A 16,182-nucleotide genomic window follows, 5' to 3' on the forward strand; every position below is an offset into this window, starting at 1 on the left:
GAGGATGAGGATGATGATGATGATAATGATGATGATGATTTTTTTCTAGTTCTTTTTAATCCGGAAACTTTTATGTTATCTAGGATGATTCTGTACTGTACTCCTTTCACCTTAACTTGGCCCAAATTTTCGTCCATTTGCAGTTTATTCCACGCGTCTCAGTTGCGTCTTTGAAACAGCACTTGTTCGTGACTAGCATAATATTCTATTGTTACAACTCTGCATTCGAGATAAAGAAATTGCAATTTTAGGCCAAGTTATAATAAAATGGGCATAGTGAAGGGGATGGGATGGAGGGATGAAGTAGAGAAGTATACGAGAGAGGCGGGTGTACGTTGGGGGGAGGGTAGCGAAATGGCACGGTACAGGGCGACATGGAGGCGACTTGTTTGTGGCCACCCGTTACGGGTTTAAGGCGTCTGGCTATAGATAACTAGACAATTTGGACTATAGCTCTGGGTGACGATACAAGATTATTAAAATTACATTCATTTCCCTTATTTTCAACAATTTCTTTGGCCTACAACGCTTCCTGGCTGACCGTAAGATATCCCCGTGTCCTAATTTAGTCACCTTAATGGCAAAAGCAGCAAAACCCAACACTTGCAGCAAGAGGAGAAGCCTACTGTACACGCCATCACTATCCTCTAACCAGCAAAACGACGTCTATTGCCCTCGTCTTTTGGATCTATTTGACCTATGTCACTTCCTGGTTGGCAGCAAGATACCTCTATGTCCTATCTGAATCATGTTAATGGCAAAAACAGCGAAATTTAACACCAAAACAGTAAAATTTAACACTTACATCAGGAGACGGAGCCAACGCAGCCTCACCATCTTATCGTCCGGGTACCACTGACTGACCAATGGAATGCCATGTTTGTTCAGCCCAGAAACTTGTGTGAAACTTTACCCAACTACTTTTACAACCCCTAGAGGGCACGGAGGCCCTCTCATCTTCAGGGAAACTCTACTACTTTATTCTAGCTAATACAAGAGGCTATTATGCACCTGTGAGCTATTTATAAATGTCTGAGAGCGTTAATGCTGTAAATATTAACCCTCCAATGATCGTGCAACTCTAGTACTTTTATTCTATTAGATTCCAGACGATGTTATTCAGCTGGGAATGGGTCTTAGGAGCCTGGGTGCATAAGAGAAAACCGTCGTAGAGGAAGCATCAGGGACCGTAGCAAATAAAGTCAGAAATTATACTTAGATGTTTACCATACTCTATTCACTTTCACTTTGTCTAATATTGCCATCTCCTCACCTTAAATGTTGAGCTGTAAGGATACATTAACACTAGAATATAAAACAATACTCTCTCTTTTCCCTAAATGGACCTACAATTACCATCTCTCCATCTTGAATGCTGAGTTGTAACAACAGATGAACACCAAAACATGCTACTAGTCAGGAAGAAGTGCTATGTAAAGGATGTAGAGCCATACCATTGTCATTTCCTGGCACTGGACTACGTGAAATGAGTAAAATGACCTACACAGGGATGGAAAACCGGCCCGTGTTAGAGGAAGACCTGTATAGTCACGAAAAGGTGATATGGAATGGATACAGAATTTCACTTTAACTTGGCCTAAAATTGCCATCTCTCCATCTTGAATGCTGAGCTGTAACAAGAACCTGACGATACAATATGATGCTAGTTACGAAAAAGTTGCTGTGCGAGGGATGAAGAGCTGTGGTATTGTCTTCTTCAGCCTGTAATCAGCTTTGGGAAATAAGCATCAAAATGAAGATCTCAGCCATGTTAAGTCTGATAAGCTATACATACAGCCTAATGGAACGCACTGATAAAAATTACAGCTATAAACTCATTCTACAACTCCCTAGCACCTCTTCCTTAGCCATTTATTTTGCTTATTACACCTTGCTCTCCTACTGTGCTGTATAAATACTTCAAGCTTTACCATAATCTGCATAAAAAACGTACAAAAGGGTGTTAATCAGCCTTGTCCAAAAATATATCGCTAAGGAAGTCTTTGGTTGACTAGTGGGAGGTGCCTGTGTGTTACCATGGCAACCTCTCACACCACCAGTTACATACACACATTTTCCCACCAGCAAGTTCCATTAGAGAATTGTGTGTGTGTGTGTGTGTGTACAATCTTATCAGTGTGACGTGTGGGTGTGTCGTCTTGTGTGTATATTTGAAGTACATGTGTAGGTAAGTGTAAACAGTCTTATCAGTATGACGTGTGTGCGTGTGTGTATCGGACGTTCATGTATAGGTGAGTATGTGCGTGTGTTTGACGAATACGTGTAGGTGCCTACACGTGTATATGTACGTGTATGCGTCGTGATGTGTGCGTGTGTATATATTATATACTTTATGTGTGTGTATATATATATATATATATATATATATATATATATATATATATATATATATATATATATATATATATATATATATATATATATATATGATGGTAGTGAAGCATGTGTAAGAGTAAATGGGCATCTGAGTGAATGGTTCACAATGGGTGTGGGCGTGGGAAAAGGTTGTTTGATGTCTCCATGTTTGTTCAATATATTACATGGATGGGGTGATGAGAGAAGTAAAAACACGAGTAATGGAGAGAGGGATGGCGTTGGTAATGAATGGTGATGGATGGAATATCTCCAGTTTGTTGTATGCTGATGATGCAGTACTGCTTGCAAGTACCTGACAAGAACTTGGTAGGCTAGTGCAGAGTTTTGCTGATGTCTGTGAGCGTCGTGCCTTGAGAGTAAATGTAGAAAAAAGTAAAGTGATGGTTAATGAGAGAGAAGGTGACTCCCAGTGTGATGTTACAGTGAATGGAGAGAGACTGGAATTGGTGAGAGAGTTCAAATACCTGGGTACAGTGACAGAAAAAAGAGGAAAAATGTGCAAAAGATGTTGAAAGTAGAGTGACACAAGGAAGAAATGTAACTGGTGCAATGAAGGCCTTGATAAGAAATAGAGGCTTGAGGGTTGCAGCTGCACGAGGCTTACATGAAGGAGTGTGTGAGACTATGGTGTGGCATGGAAATGAAAAGTCAAGAGTGAGAGCAGTGGAGATGGGACTGCTGAGGACTGCTGAGGAACGTATGTGGGGTACAGAGAGTGGATAGGATACGAAGTAATGTGATTCGTGAAAGATGTGGAGTGAGGAAATCTGTGGACACCAGATTTATCACAGTTCCTTAGGTATGGTGCAATACCACACTGAATACAGTATTCCACCTTTGTCTCTTCTTGTTCGTTGTTTTTTTGCTATGTCTGAATCTGGAAACACTGAAATGAATTGCTCAGCATCATCAATTGTACTTGCAAAAGAATAATTGGAGCTGACAACCATCAAAGCTTGAATAGCTTCTTCTTCGAGAATCAAGGTCCAAATGAAATGGAGGAATTGAAGAAGGGAAGGGCAGGAGGAAGTGGTTCATATAATGAGGGTGGAAAGGTTACAAGAGGATGGAAAAAGGCAGAATATAAGAGAGAAGTAGAGGAGCGATTGGGTAAATATGGATTGTAGCAGATGGGGGACGTGGAAGGTGTGTGCAAGATATTCACAGAAGAAATCTGTGCAGCATGTGAGGTGGTGTGTGGGATGAAGAGAAGTTTCAAGCATAGGCTAGATAAGCATATGACAAATAAGGGGTGGATATAGAAAAAAGGAAATCTTATAACCAATACTAATTCACAATTTTTCCTTTTCAGGTTACACTATGATAGTGTCTATTCTCCTTTCACACTTTCCTGTAAAATGTCCACGCCAGTTTTTCTATACTGCGTGGTGTTCTTTCTGACTTTTTCCTGCCGGCTTCGGTTGGAGGGTTTGGAGGGAGGGGGAGAGCCTTCGTCTTTGCTATCCTTATCTCATTCTAGTAGTTCAGTTACTCTTCTAGGAGCTGCCTAGCATGGGCCAACCGGCCTACTGCAGTTATCCTCTCTTCTTATATTCTTATGTCGCCCTGTCCCCCGCCATTTCACTGCCCTGCTCCCAACTCACACCTCCCTCTCTCATATATCTCTCCACACCATCCCTCCATCTCACCCTCGGCCTCCCCCTCCCTCTCCCCCCCTCCACCTCACTCACATACACTCTCCTCGTCAGTCTCTCACCCTCCATCTGATTTCCTTATGGTAAGTAAAATAATGTGATAGAAAATATTAGGGTAATAAACAGAGGTGGATTGGCCTTGTGGAGAAGATGGAGACTGAGACACTATAGTCTCACCAATCTTAAACCCAGGTTTGGGTGGAGTCTGGCGCTGGGTGCAGCCATGCCATACTTCCTAAACGAGCGATGAGTAGATTCTGTTATATATGTAATAGGCATCACAGATAGGTACACACATACTAATACAATATAAACGTAAGTATTCTAGCATATAAAAGGAAGGTAAACGTGTAATGCATATGGCTCTTGTACATCAATAAAGAAACGTGGCATACATATTTTACAGTGGTGCTGAAAAATATGTAGTTACTTTTACCGACTTTCACGGTAGTTCTAAGTTGGGTAAGTAATGTAACAATTACGTTTATAATATAATTTGAAGGAATCAGTAGAACATACGCTATTTTCTTAATAGAAATAAATAAGTTAAAACACTCACGAGCGGCAACACCAGGCCCATACTGGGAGTTAATCCATTGGAGGGAGAGTTAAGCTTCTGTCAGGTGCTTCCACTATTCACTTTCTATGTTGATGCAGACACAATGGCAGCTACGCCAACTCGCTCGCATCTACATAGTCAAGCCAAAGAAATGGCCTTCAACGTAAGCCAGTATTTTCTGCAGGAGAAGCAGTACGGAGGAATTTTCGATGATGTGTCAAGGGCAATTCATCGAACAGCTGCAGCAACAGGACTTAGCAAGAGCAGGATTGAAGCAATACGCAGAGAAGCAAGAGATAATGAAGAAAACAACTCTCCAGAGTTTACGTATCCCAAGAAAATCACTCTCACCTCTTCTGATGAGGAGGATTCATGATAATTTCTTACATGCTGTAAGAGAAGAGGAATAGGCCTATCGGGGAAACCTCTTAAAAAAAAAAAAAAAAAAAAAAAAAACGCGCCGTGACTTTTACCTCTTGGGTGGTGTGGAAAGAAAGTCTAAGTTTTAATATGTAGAGTGTAATTTAAAGGCTGTAACCAGGTAAAAAATCATAAATTATATGAGAGAGAGAGAATGCGACTTTTAAATTCATTATTTTGATTATATTTATAACTTAAACTAGTTTGTCTTTACACACACACACATACACAAACACACACACACACACACACACACACACACACAGAAGTGGGTGAAGTCATGTCAGGCCAGGTGGCGAGATGGGAGCGGACGAACTCTAACGGTGTCAGGTCAGCCACTAGCCAATGAGAGTATAGGAAACAAGGCAACGCTGTGCGCCGGGAAATCCCCGGCTAGACTCCACCCAAACCTAGGTTTTAGATTGGTGAGACTATAGCTAGGACAGTGTGTGTGAGTGAGGTGGAGGAGGGCAGAGGGAGGGGCAGACCAAGGATGAGATGCAGGGATGGAGTGGAGAGTTATATGAGAGACTGGGGTGTACGCTTGGGGAAGGGCAGTGAAATGGCAGGGTACAGGGCAACTTGGAGACAGTTTGTTTGTTTGCACCCCTGATGGGATTAAGGTACAGTATCTGGCAACAGATAGATGGCAAAAATAATGTCTCATTTGTCTGGCTGTAGATAGGTAGATAGACAGAATAAAATAATGGGCCTTACTTGTAACAAAGGTTTTTTGTATCCTGGCTCCCTCTCTGCACCAACTTCACCTTGTTCTTCAGACTACCAGCTTCTAGAATCACCTTAGCCACATCTTTCGTCTCTTTGGTTATCTTTTAGACTTTCTCTTCTGCTTCCTTCATCCTGCAAAATCAATTTTCATAATCAGTACAATATTGTCATTTACAGTTGTATTTTTGGTGGATTTGGACATTTCTCAGCACCACTTTTTGTGCCATTTATTGTGCACATCTCATCTCAGTGTGCTTTTGTAAATTACTGATGCCAACACTGTTACTATACAAGCACCATAAATAACAGTACACAATGTTGACGTGTAATATACAAAAAGGGTTGTTATGAGGGAAGGTTGTATATGCGAGAGGAGGTTGTGAGCTGGGGACAGGACAGTGAAATGGCAGGGGACAGGGAGATATGGAGGCGATTTGTTTGTGGCCACCCCTTATGAGATTAAGGCGTCTGGCAATAGATAGATAGATGGATAGATAGGCTGTTAAGGAAGAGCTGCTTCCTGTGCCCCCTACACCATTTAACCCTTTGACCAAACCTGATCCACTGCAGTTTTTATTCATGCTAACACCAAAGCATTTTATAAAACTAAAACAATTACTAGCAGTCACAGGCTTACAAAAACTAATTCAAAGTAACTTTCTCTGCAAATGGTCCATCTAAAAGTTATATTTAGGCAAACACTACATGACTTTACTCAGGCTCACACTAGTGCATAATAGATGCTGACATACACTACGTCAAGTAATACAGCATCAGTACAGGTACCTCAGGTTAAAAAAAAAAAAAACAGCATACATTCAAAAGTGGTATTTCCCTCCTCAGTTAGCTCAAGTGCTATTAAAAGTGTGACAGTCTGCCTCTCACATCCCTACCCCCGACGTTCACACTTCACACTTTCCGCACCCAACTGTCATCCTCCATCCTCTCCACATGCCCAAACCATCTCAATCTACCCCTCATCACCGCAACACCAATACACTCCAGTCCCAACCTTCCTCTCAACTCTTCAATCATAAACCAGCCCCCCAGGCCTCACACCCAAGGACACACTACACATCCTTTTACTCACTGTCATTTCTGTATATTTGAGCCTACAGATCTCGTCTTCCTTTACTGCCCAGGTCTCACTACCATACAGCATTACACTGCTAACACATGCTGCATACAAAGGTCCCCTAGCATGGAGGGAGAGCCCTCTCAATGTCAGAGGAGGCAACAGCTCCCTGAACTTCTTCCAACCACTCCTCACTCTGGCCACAGACCTAGCTCCAGTCCCACCTCCAGCACATAACATGTCTCCCAAATAAGAAAACTCTTCCTTATACCCAAGAGGAGGAGGAGGAGGAGGAGGAGGAGGAGAAAAAGGAAGAAGGAAATGATGAAAAGAAGGATGAGGATGAGGAGGAAAAGAGAAAGAGGGGGAAGAGCGCGAAGGAGGAGGAAGAAGTGGAGAATGATAAAGAGAAAGAGGAATGGAGAGGAAGACAAGGAAAGGAGAAAGAGGAGGAGAAAAAGGAGGAAAAAAGACGGAAGAGGAGGAGGGGGAGAGGACAGGAGAGGAAAGAAGGAGAGGAGGAGGAGGAGGAGAAGGAAGAGGAGGGGGAGGGGAAATGGGTGTAATAAGGCCGAGCTACTCTGCTTAATACATGATAGGCCTACAGTCTTCCCCATACTTTTCAGCATTATAAAAACAATAAGAACAAGGATGACGAGGTTAATACAAAATAAAATGAAGAATAAAGACCAGTTATTAACATTACACCAATATTTCTAACTGTCTATGGCATGACGACTCCATCCCGTAAGAACAAACATACCGCCTCCTTATCGCCCTGTCCCCCGCCATTTCACTGCCCTCCCCCACAGCACACCCCATACACGTAGCCACTGGAGGGGCAGGGGGGCACTTTGCCCCCCCTGGGAATATTTGGGGGAAATGCTGAAAGGGATTTTTGGCATAGTTCTTGTATGACAATACAATTTTCCTAATTTTACCACCTGTATATTAAACAATATTATCTGTTTCCAAAAATTTTATGTGGGAGCAATAATTTCCTTTGAAATTGAAAGCTAAATATAATAAAACCCTTGGGAAAAAAATGACCATTTATAAGTTAACAATTTCCCGTGTCACCGTAGATGACGTGGTTAATATTAGAGCTGTAATGATGTTTTGCACATGAAGCCTGATGAGGTGTAAAAATGGCCTTCCTGTCCCCTCAGCCACATCCTCTCATCCTGCAGCCATATCCTCTCACCCTGCAGCCATATCCTCTCACCCTGCAGCCATATCCTCTCACCCTGCAGCCAGTTGCAAACAAAAACTGCACAATTATTACACACAATGAAACAAGCAGAATTTTCGAAGACAGCATGAAGCCATTTTGATCACCTCAGACTACTGTACATTATACACGGTAAGGTGTGCCAGGGGCCTCGTTTGAGTGGGGGACAGGGGGACTTGCTCCCCCCCCCCCCACTTTTTGGAGCCTGGGTGACAGAGTATCTTTTTTCCCCCCCACTTTTCTAGGTGAGAATTTTCAAGATGAATAACTCTACGCCGTTTTTTTTTTTTTCCTTAATGGAAAAATCCTTTCATTGCAGCACAGTACAGTTCAGGTGATATGAAAATCATTCCCTGCTGAGAGGGGCAGGTTGCGTGGTCACCTGAGTCAAGGATTAAGACAGTTTAATCCCAGCAGATGTATTTTTACTTAGGTTAGTCTTGACGTATGCACCATCCCTGATGCCTGAGCCAGTGAGAATCAAACTAAAAGAATAAGTAGTGGAAAACAGAATTTCTACTGCCTACCACCACAACAGTAGTGCAAAACAGAATACCAGACTGGGGGTGGCTGCAGCAGCGGATTTGAATTAATGCATATGTGCTAAGTGGAGAGAGAGAGAGAGAGAGAGAGAGAGAGAGAGAGAGAGAGAGAGAACCGCAAAGGAAAACAGAAAAAAACGATACGAATGTGGGAAAGTGTGTGTGTTCGGGACAATCACCCCAGATCTCGAGTTTTCATTGGCCCATCCATTCCGCTATTTTTCTTCCAGCAGCCAATCAAAATACAGGGTTTATTTCCGAACATAAACAGATAGTATGGACGCCATTGCATCTCGTATGGTACTTGCTGTGCCGATGTGTGGTATAATTCATTATAATTTCATAGGTTATTACGCAAAATAGCTGTAATTCCTTATATGCACAGAGAGATAAAGAAAGCAGGTAAATGATGCACCAAGAGTATAGCGTTGACAGTCATTTTTTCAGTACTAAAAGTGCTCAAGAAATTTGTGGTACCGAGAAAAAAAAAATTTTGAGGTAGAACGGAGGGAAGTTAGCATGCAGGTATCGATAATACTACCATCTACGAGAGTACCCTGATGACCAAGGATACTAGTAACATGGAGATGTCTTTGCTAGGGCAACTCCAGTGCCTTCTAATTTATTGCTGGTGTTTCCATTTTCTCTCTAATGAAATAGTAGACCTCTGGTAACATTATGTACTGAGTGTTTTTACATACTTGTCCTCTGAAAGGATTATTAGCTATTAACTTAAAGTAACTTCAAGAAAGCTGGGAATATGTGGGGAAAAGATAGTTTTTCTTTAAGACATTGGAACAAATGCGACAGTAATGATGTCAATTAATTTCTGATGACATAAAGCATCAAATCTAGGAAAATTTGTGGTGACATTATGGGGAAATATTCCAAGTGTTTGCCCCCCCTGGCAAATTTCCTGGATACGCCACTGGCTCACCCCCCTCTCTCTCACATACCTCCATCCCATCCTTCCATCTCATCTTAGGCCTCCCCTCCCTCTCCTCCCCTCCTCCACCTCACTCACATACACTCTCCTCGCTTGTCTCTCGCTCTCCATCCTCTCCACATGGCCAAACCACCTCAGTGTATTTTCTCCTAACGCCCCACCCTCAGCGAAACATATTTCTCATTTGCAATGAGCCTGGTACGGTAAGCGTAACAAGACAGCCAGGCACCGCGGAGCTGGGCATCACACGAACACACTCCCCGGCCGACATTAGGTGACTGAAGGCGAGGGAGGGGGTACCGTTGGTGTGGCAGATGTGATCATGCGAGTGTAAACGGCTTGGCGCCATGGACTAACCGTCGGAGATGTACACCCTATCCTAGCAAGAGCGACACTGAGGCTCACTGACTCTGGGCTCGTTCGTTCGTTGACGATTTCCTCCCCTATAGGGAGGGCCGGGCCTTACATTAGCCCAGTCAGTGGATTTTTGACTGGATTTCTTAGTTGGTTGTGTGGGCTGTATTTGAGGGGGAAGAAACCACCGTGGTTGTTCTGTATGGCCTTAAAAAAAAAAGTGATAATAATATAGCTCACAGGTGCATCATATGCCTGCACACGTTGATGTATAAAAACATCCGCGCATGCAGGCACAAACACACGAGTGATTATAGAGTGGGAGGGTATAATGGGACAGGTGACCAGGTGACTGTTAGGCGCGGGGATTAACGGTACCTGAACCGTATGGAAGGGGACATGGTGACTGAGACAGTTGTGGCTGCCTGACTGAGTGATTTTAAAAGGGTGGGGGGAAGTGTGCAGTGATGTTTGCTAGGGTTGTTATGGGTGTATTAGCAATCACTGCAGCAGCTGCTTGTTTAAGTGTCTCCTCGGGGCTGGCTGCCGTATTTATGCGGGGTGTATCTGGGTTGGGGAGATTGACAGGTCTGTTAAATTTATTGGTGTTTCGGCAGCTGAGAATATAGTGGAGAAACGGGAATGGGGTATCAGTGTTGCAGTTTTCACACGTGCTGGGTTGTGCCTCATTTGTGAGTATATGAGCTTTACACTTATATCCCAGGCGGAGGCGTCGTATATTTTTAAGTGTTCTGCTTTTGAATTTGTTAATAGCATTTATTGGCTCATATTTTGTAGCGGCAGCATACCATATTGCAGAAGGGGAGCCCGCCTGGACTTGATGCTCGTGTTCTGAGCGGTTGATTGTTGCTGCCTGCATTTTAATTGTTCTTTTGATCTGAGTGAGGCTCGGTGTTATGTCAACCTGAACGTGTGAATATTCCGTGGCTTCTTTGGCTAGTTGGTCTGCCAATTCATTCCCTTTGATACCTACATGGCTGGGTATCCAATTAATTGTTATAGTTCCGCCAGCATCTCGTATTTCTTGCGCGGTGGCAATTATGTCAGTAATTAAATGAGTGTTATCAGATGGCTCCTGTTTTCTTAGCGTTTGTATTGCGCTGGCGGAGTCTGTATGGATGATTGTATGGGATGTTGGGTTGATGTCTAGGGCATCATCCATGGCGGTAAGAATTGCAATTAATTCAGTCTGGAGTGTAGAGGCTCCATCTGATACACGCAGGCCAAATGAGTGTTCTCGGCATACGACTGCCGCACCTGCTTTATTGTTATTCACAGAGCCGTCTGTATAGTAGGTTGATGAGTTGGGGGAGGTGAGGGAGGCAATTTGCATTAAGCTCTCTTGGCGTAATTGTTGTACGGGAGTGAGGGCTTTAGACTCTGGGCTGCTGGCATGGGGGTTTTATAGGTAGAGGCAGACTGATGGGCGCCGCATTGGGGGCGGGGCTTGCAACAACGGAAACTCCCATAAAATAGAGGGGAGCCTTATGTAACTTCGACGAATCTTTATACTGATCATTGTCTTTTCGTTTTTTTCTCTCTCTCTGTCTTGTTCTTGCGTTGCCTCCATGTTAAGCCCCGTACACACTAGGCATCGAGTTGCGCAACAAGTTGCGCAACGTGTTGAAAATCACCATGTCACTGCATCAGCCTCGCGTGATGGTCACATGCAATACGCGTGGAGTCGACATTGTATGTGCTGCCCTCGCGCGGCGATGACGACTGACGTTGGCCTTGACAATCCAATGGTGCCACTTGTACAAATTTTGTGGGTAATTCACTGTCAGATTTTGAAAACTGTACAGTACTGAACGTAGGCAAGACCATGGGAGATACTACATACAACTTAGATAACAAAGTAATCGGAATGCGAGAGAGATCTAGGAGTTAGCCTAGGGTTAGTAAGACCTCAGCCTAGGCAGAAGTGTATTGATGCTAGAAATAAAGCATAATTATAGGCTCCTACAATTTATTTCGAGGAGCATTTTGCAACTTTAGCATTAATAAGGCCACATTTAGACCACCCCGTGCAATTTTGGTGTCCGTACTACTGAATGGATATAAAGTCGCTTGAAAACGTACAGAGAATAATGACAAAAATGATACATGATGTTCGGAACCTGTCACATGAAGACAGACTAAAAAGACTAAATTTGCACCGACTAGGAAGACAGAGTAATGGGAGACTTAATTGAGGTGTTTAAGTGAAGAAAGGGAATAAGTAAAGGAGATATTAGCAAGGTACAGAACTTAAAGTGGGCATACAGGATAGAACTAGAAGTAATGGTTTCAAACTGGAAAAATTCCGTTATAAGAACATAAGAAAAGTGGATAACTGCAGTAGGCCGGTTGGCCCATGCTTGGCAGCTCCTAGAAGAGTAACTGAACTACTAGAATGATATAAGGATAGCAAAGAAGATATGAAGTGCTATGAAAAGGATGCAAAGCCACTGCACTGTATTTTTCTGCCACTGAACTGTGTGATATAAGCTGCAAAAAGACAAAAACCTAGGCCAAGTTAAGGCAACAAAAGTATAGTGTGTAGTTCACACTTTAAATCCATAAAGATTTTTGTTCATTCTCAGCATACAGTAATTGTCATAGCTCAGTGGCAGAGGACGACTGTACTAGGGTTCAACATCCCTTCCACAGAACTTCATTATTAGCGCCATGATGATGATCTGTTACAGCTCAACATTCAAGATGGCAAGTCTACGCCTAGATAAAATGACCTGAGTATAGCTGACGCCTAGTGATGTAGTGGGTGAAGGCACTGCGGCAGGATGGGGCCAGTCAGGGCTTAGATCTGAGGCACAGTTGAGGTCTGCTGATTACATTGCCATTCAGGATGCTGGCCAGCCTTCCCCTAACCCCACTGTGGCAGGGAATAAATATACTGTATGCGATGTATCTTATGGACATCCAGCTGATTTCAAGTACTGTGTTTTGGTGGCAAAGCCGAGCTGCAATGCTATAAAAAAATAAAAAAAAAAACTATATGCCTGTCACCCCTTATAACAATACTTAAGACTGAAAATCATTGAGGATCAGCTAAGTAAAACTACAGCTTTCTCAAAACAAAAGGTGTCAGTCAGAAAGGTAGTCCCACAAGAGGTGAGGCGAGGTGTTAATGAGAGGTATTCCCGGGGGTGGGGTGGGGTGGGGTGAGGTGGGGTGGAGGCAGGTGTGAGGTAAGGTGTGAGGCTGAACCCCATGTGATTATAGTGCTCCAGGCTGTCTATTAATATCTATATTTATTTATCTATCTAGCTATTTTTAAACCTATCTATCTATCTATCTATCTACCTATCCATGTCTACCTATCTGTCTATATATCTGTCTGTAGTTCTATAACATTTTCTCCTTCTCTCTCTCCCCCACAGTCTCTCCCCACTTCCCTTCCCTAGCTTCCTCCCCACCTCTACCTCCCATTTTGTCTTCCACTCCCTCCACTTCACCTCTCTCCCCCCCCTCCCTCTTTATCCCTCCTTCCTCCTCAACTACCCCCTTCCAAACACCCCCAGGGCCTCCCCCCACCCAACACCCCAGGGGAGGAAGAGCGCCCCTGAGATTTACCTGATAACCCACGTGTACCTTGCCTACCTTACCTGTTTTACCTGTGTGTGTGTGTGTGTGTGTGTGTGTGTGTGTGTGTGTGTGTGTGTGTGAAGAAAATGTATGTGTAATTCATCATATGTACACTATTACAATATGCCTGTGTGTACGCCTTTGTGTGTATACGTGTGCGTCTACAAATATGTGCGAGTATACTAAGCAATAATAATATTCCCTTGTGAGTTGCCAAAATAATATTACTACAATATCAACGTTAATTTACAGTAATGGGATTTATGGAGAAACAAACCCGCTACATAAATACATAAAGCGCTACATACATTTACAAATCTAGCTGAAAGACTTAAACGCATTATTATTATTGTTGTTATTATTATTATTAAAGTATTTGTTTAGATTTTACTGCTTAATTCTCTGTCTGTCTGTCTGTCTGTCTCTCTCACTTCCTGATAACCCACGTTAACCTGTGGCTTCGTCAGCAGGTTAAAGTCTTTTGCTTCCTCTCTCTCTCTCTCTCTCTCTCTCTCTCTCTCTCTCTCTCTCTCACACACACACACACACACACACACAGATGAGGCCCCAGATAAGGTTCACCACTTCACACTCATTGTTTGCTTTCACGTCCACACCAATGACCTTCTCTCTCTCTCTCTCCCTCCCTCCCTCCCTCTCCCTCTCTCTCTCTCTCTCTCTCTCTCTCTCTCTCTCTCTCTCTCTCTGTTAACCCAGTATTTCTTTTATCTGTTTCTCTGAATTGGTCATGTTTTCTCTCTCTCTCTCTCTCTCTCTCTCTCTCTCTCTCTCTCTCTCTCTCTCAAAACTTTACAATCTCAACACCTTCAGTCTTTTCACCTCCAAGTAATTTGTCTTCCCTAGGGTCATTTTCGCTTCAACCCCCCTATAAATCTTGCCCTCCTACAGCGTCCCCTTCAGCGTCTCAGGCGGAACAAAGGTCAGGGGAGGCGTAACAAAGGTCAAATGAGGTCGTATCTACGTTTAAACTCCGGGATTAGGACAGTGGGGGTGGTGGTGGTCGGGTCTAAAGTAATAATGAAATAGATCATCTAAAGTAATAATGAAACTTTCTCTAGCATTAGTAAGGCCACATAGATCATCTAAAGTAATACTGAAACTTTATCTAGAATTACTAAGGCCACATTTAGACTACGCAGTACAATTTTGGTGTCCTTACTATAGAATGGATATTAATTCGTTAGAAAATGTACAGAGAAGAATGATAAAAATGATACATGACGCCCGGAACCTGTCATATGAAGACAGACTGAAAAGACTAAGTCTGCATTCGCTAGAGAGGCGTAGAGTAAGGGGATACTTAATTGAGGTGTTTAAGTGGATGAAGGGTATAAATAAGGGCGATATTAGCAAGGTACTTAAAGTGAGCATACAGGATAGAACTAGAAATAATGGTTTCAAACTAGAAAAATTCCGTTTCAGTAAGGAAATAGGTAGAAATTGGTTTGGTAATAGAGTAGTAGAAGAATGGAATAAGCTACCTAGTAAAGTAGTTGCTGCCTCTTCCATTGAGAGTTTCAAGCATAAGCTAGATCATGGAGGAAGGATTAAGGAGGAGGAGGCGCGCTGTGAATTTGGTGGTTGTGAAGCCACGATTGATTTCATTATGGTTTTCAACACATTATTTGATATAATGAATTCTAGAAATCTAAACGCAACTGGATACAAGTGCCCTATGCAACATAAAAATGCAGATAAAATCAAGGATTTTCTAATATCAGCAGAAACATATATTAGAACGCTAGCGCTCCCTGATGGGCAGCTCGTCATATCTTCAAATAGAAAGACAGGCTTTCTTGGTTTTCTTTTCTAGGAGCTGCCTAGCATGGGCCAACAAGCCTACTGCAGTTATCCTCTCTTCTTATGTTCTTATGTCCAGAAAGTGAAGTCAGATCCGCCATCTTGGGATTGGCAAGAAGCAGCAGGTGTCCGCCGCACCCAGCCGCACCCTAGTTTGATAGGAATTGTAACCTTGTGAAGTGGGAGTACATTGAGCAGTTGCACAGACTTCAAGAACACGAAGAGCTGAATTTAGGGAATAAACTGAGAGTTGCACATATAAGATGGCACAAGAAGAAAATGAATGTTAAATTAGCTGCACATGATACATGAAGTCCGGAACCTGTCATATGAAGACAGACTGAAAAGACTAAGTCTGCATTCGCTAGAGAGGCGTAGAGTAAGGGGAGACTTAATTGAGGTGTTTAAGTGGATGAATGGTATAAATAAGGGAGATATTAGCAAGGTACTTAAAGTGAGCATACAGGATAGAACCAGAAATAATGGTTTCAAACTAGAAAAATTCCGTTTCAGAAAGGAAATCGGTAGAAATTGGTTTGGTAATAGAGTAGTAGACGAATGGAATAAGCTACCTAGTAAAGTAGTTGCTGCCTCTTCCATTGAGAGTTTCAAGCATAGGCTAGATAAGCATATGACAAATAAGGGGTGGATATAAGAACATAAGAACATAAGAAGAGAGGATAACTGCAGTAGGCCGGTTGGCCCATGCTAGGCAGCTCCTAGAAGAGTAACTGAACTACTAGAATGAGATAAGGACAGCAAAGAAGAAGGCTCTCCCCCGCCCTCCAAACCCTCCAGCCGAAGCCGGCAGGAAAAAGTCAGAAAGAACACCACACCGTATAGA

At 42.9% G+C, this 16,182-nt stretch overlaps 1 protein-coding gene across 1 annotated transcript in view; it reads left to right on the forward strand.

The window, feature by feature from the left end:
- Nucleotides 1–10,280, forward strand: part of LOC145390012 (uncharacterized) — a 37,705-nt gene extending 27,425 nt beyond the window's left edge. Inside the window, exon 4 of the mRNA XM_080265103.1 lies at nt 10,202–10,280. Within this exon, the coding sequence (XP_080121229.1) occupies nt 10,202–10,280 (79 nt within the window). The remainder of the gene's footprint in view (nt 1–10,201) is intronic.
- The last annotated feature ends 5,902 nt before the right edge of the window (nt 10,281–16,182 follow it).

This window comes from Coenobita brevimanus, unplaced genomic scaffold, assembly GCF_032717465.1.
Source record: "Coenobita brevimanus isolate Jiangsu-jjx unplaced genomic scaffold, ASM3271746v2 jjx.HiC_scaffold_2725, whole genome shotgun sequence".
Classification (NCBI taxonomy): domain Eukaryota; kingdom Metazoa; phylum Arthropoda; class Malacostraca; order Decapoda; family Coenobitidae; genus Coenobita; species Coenobita brevimanus.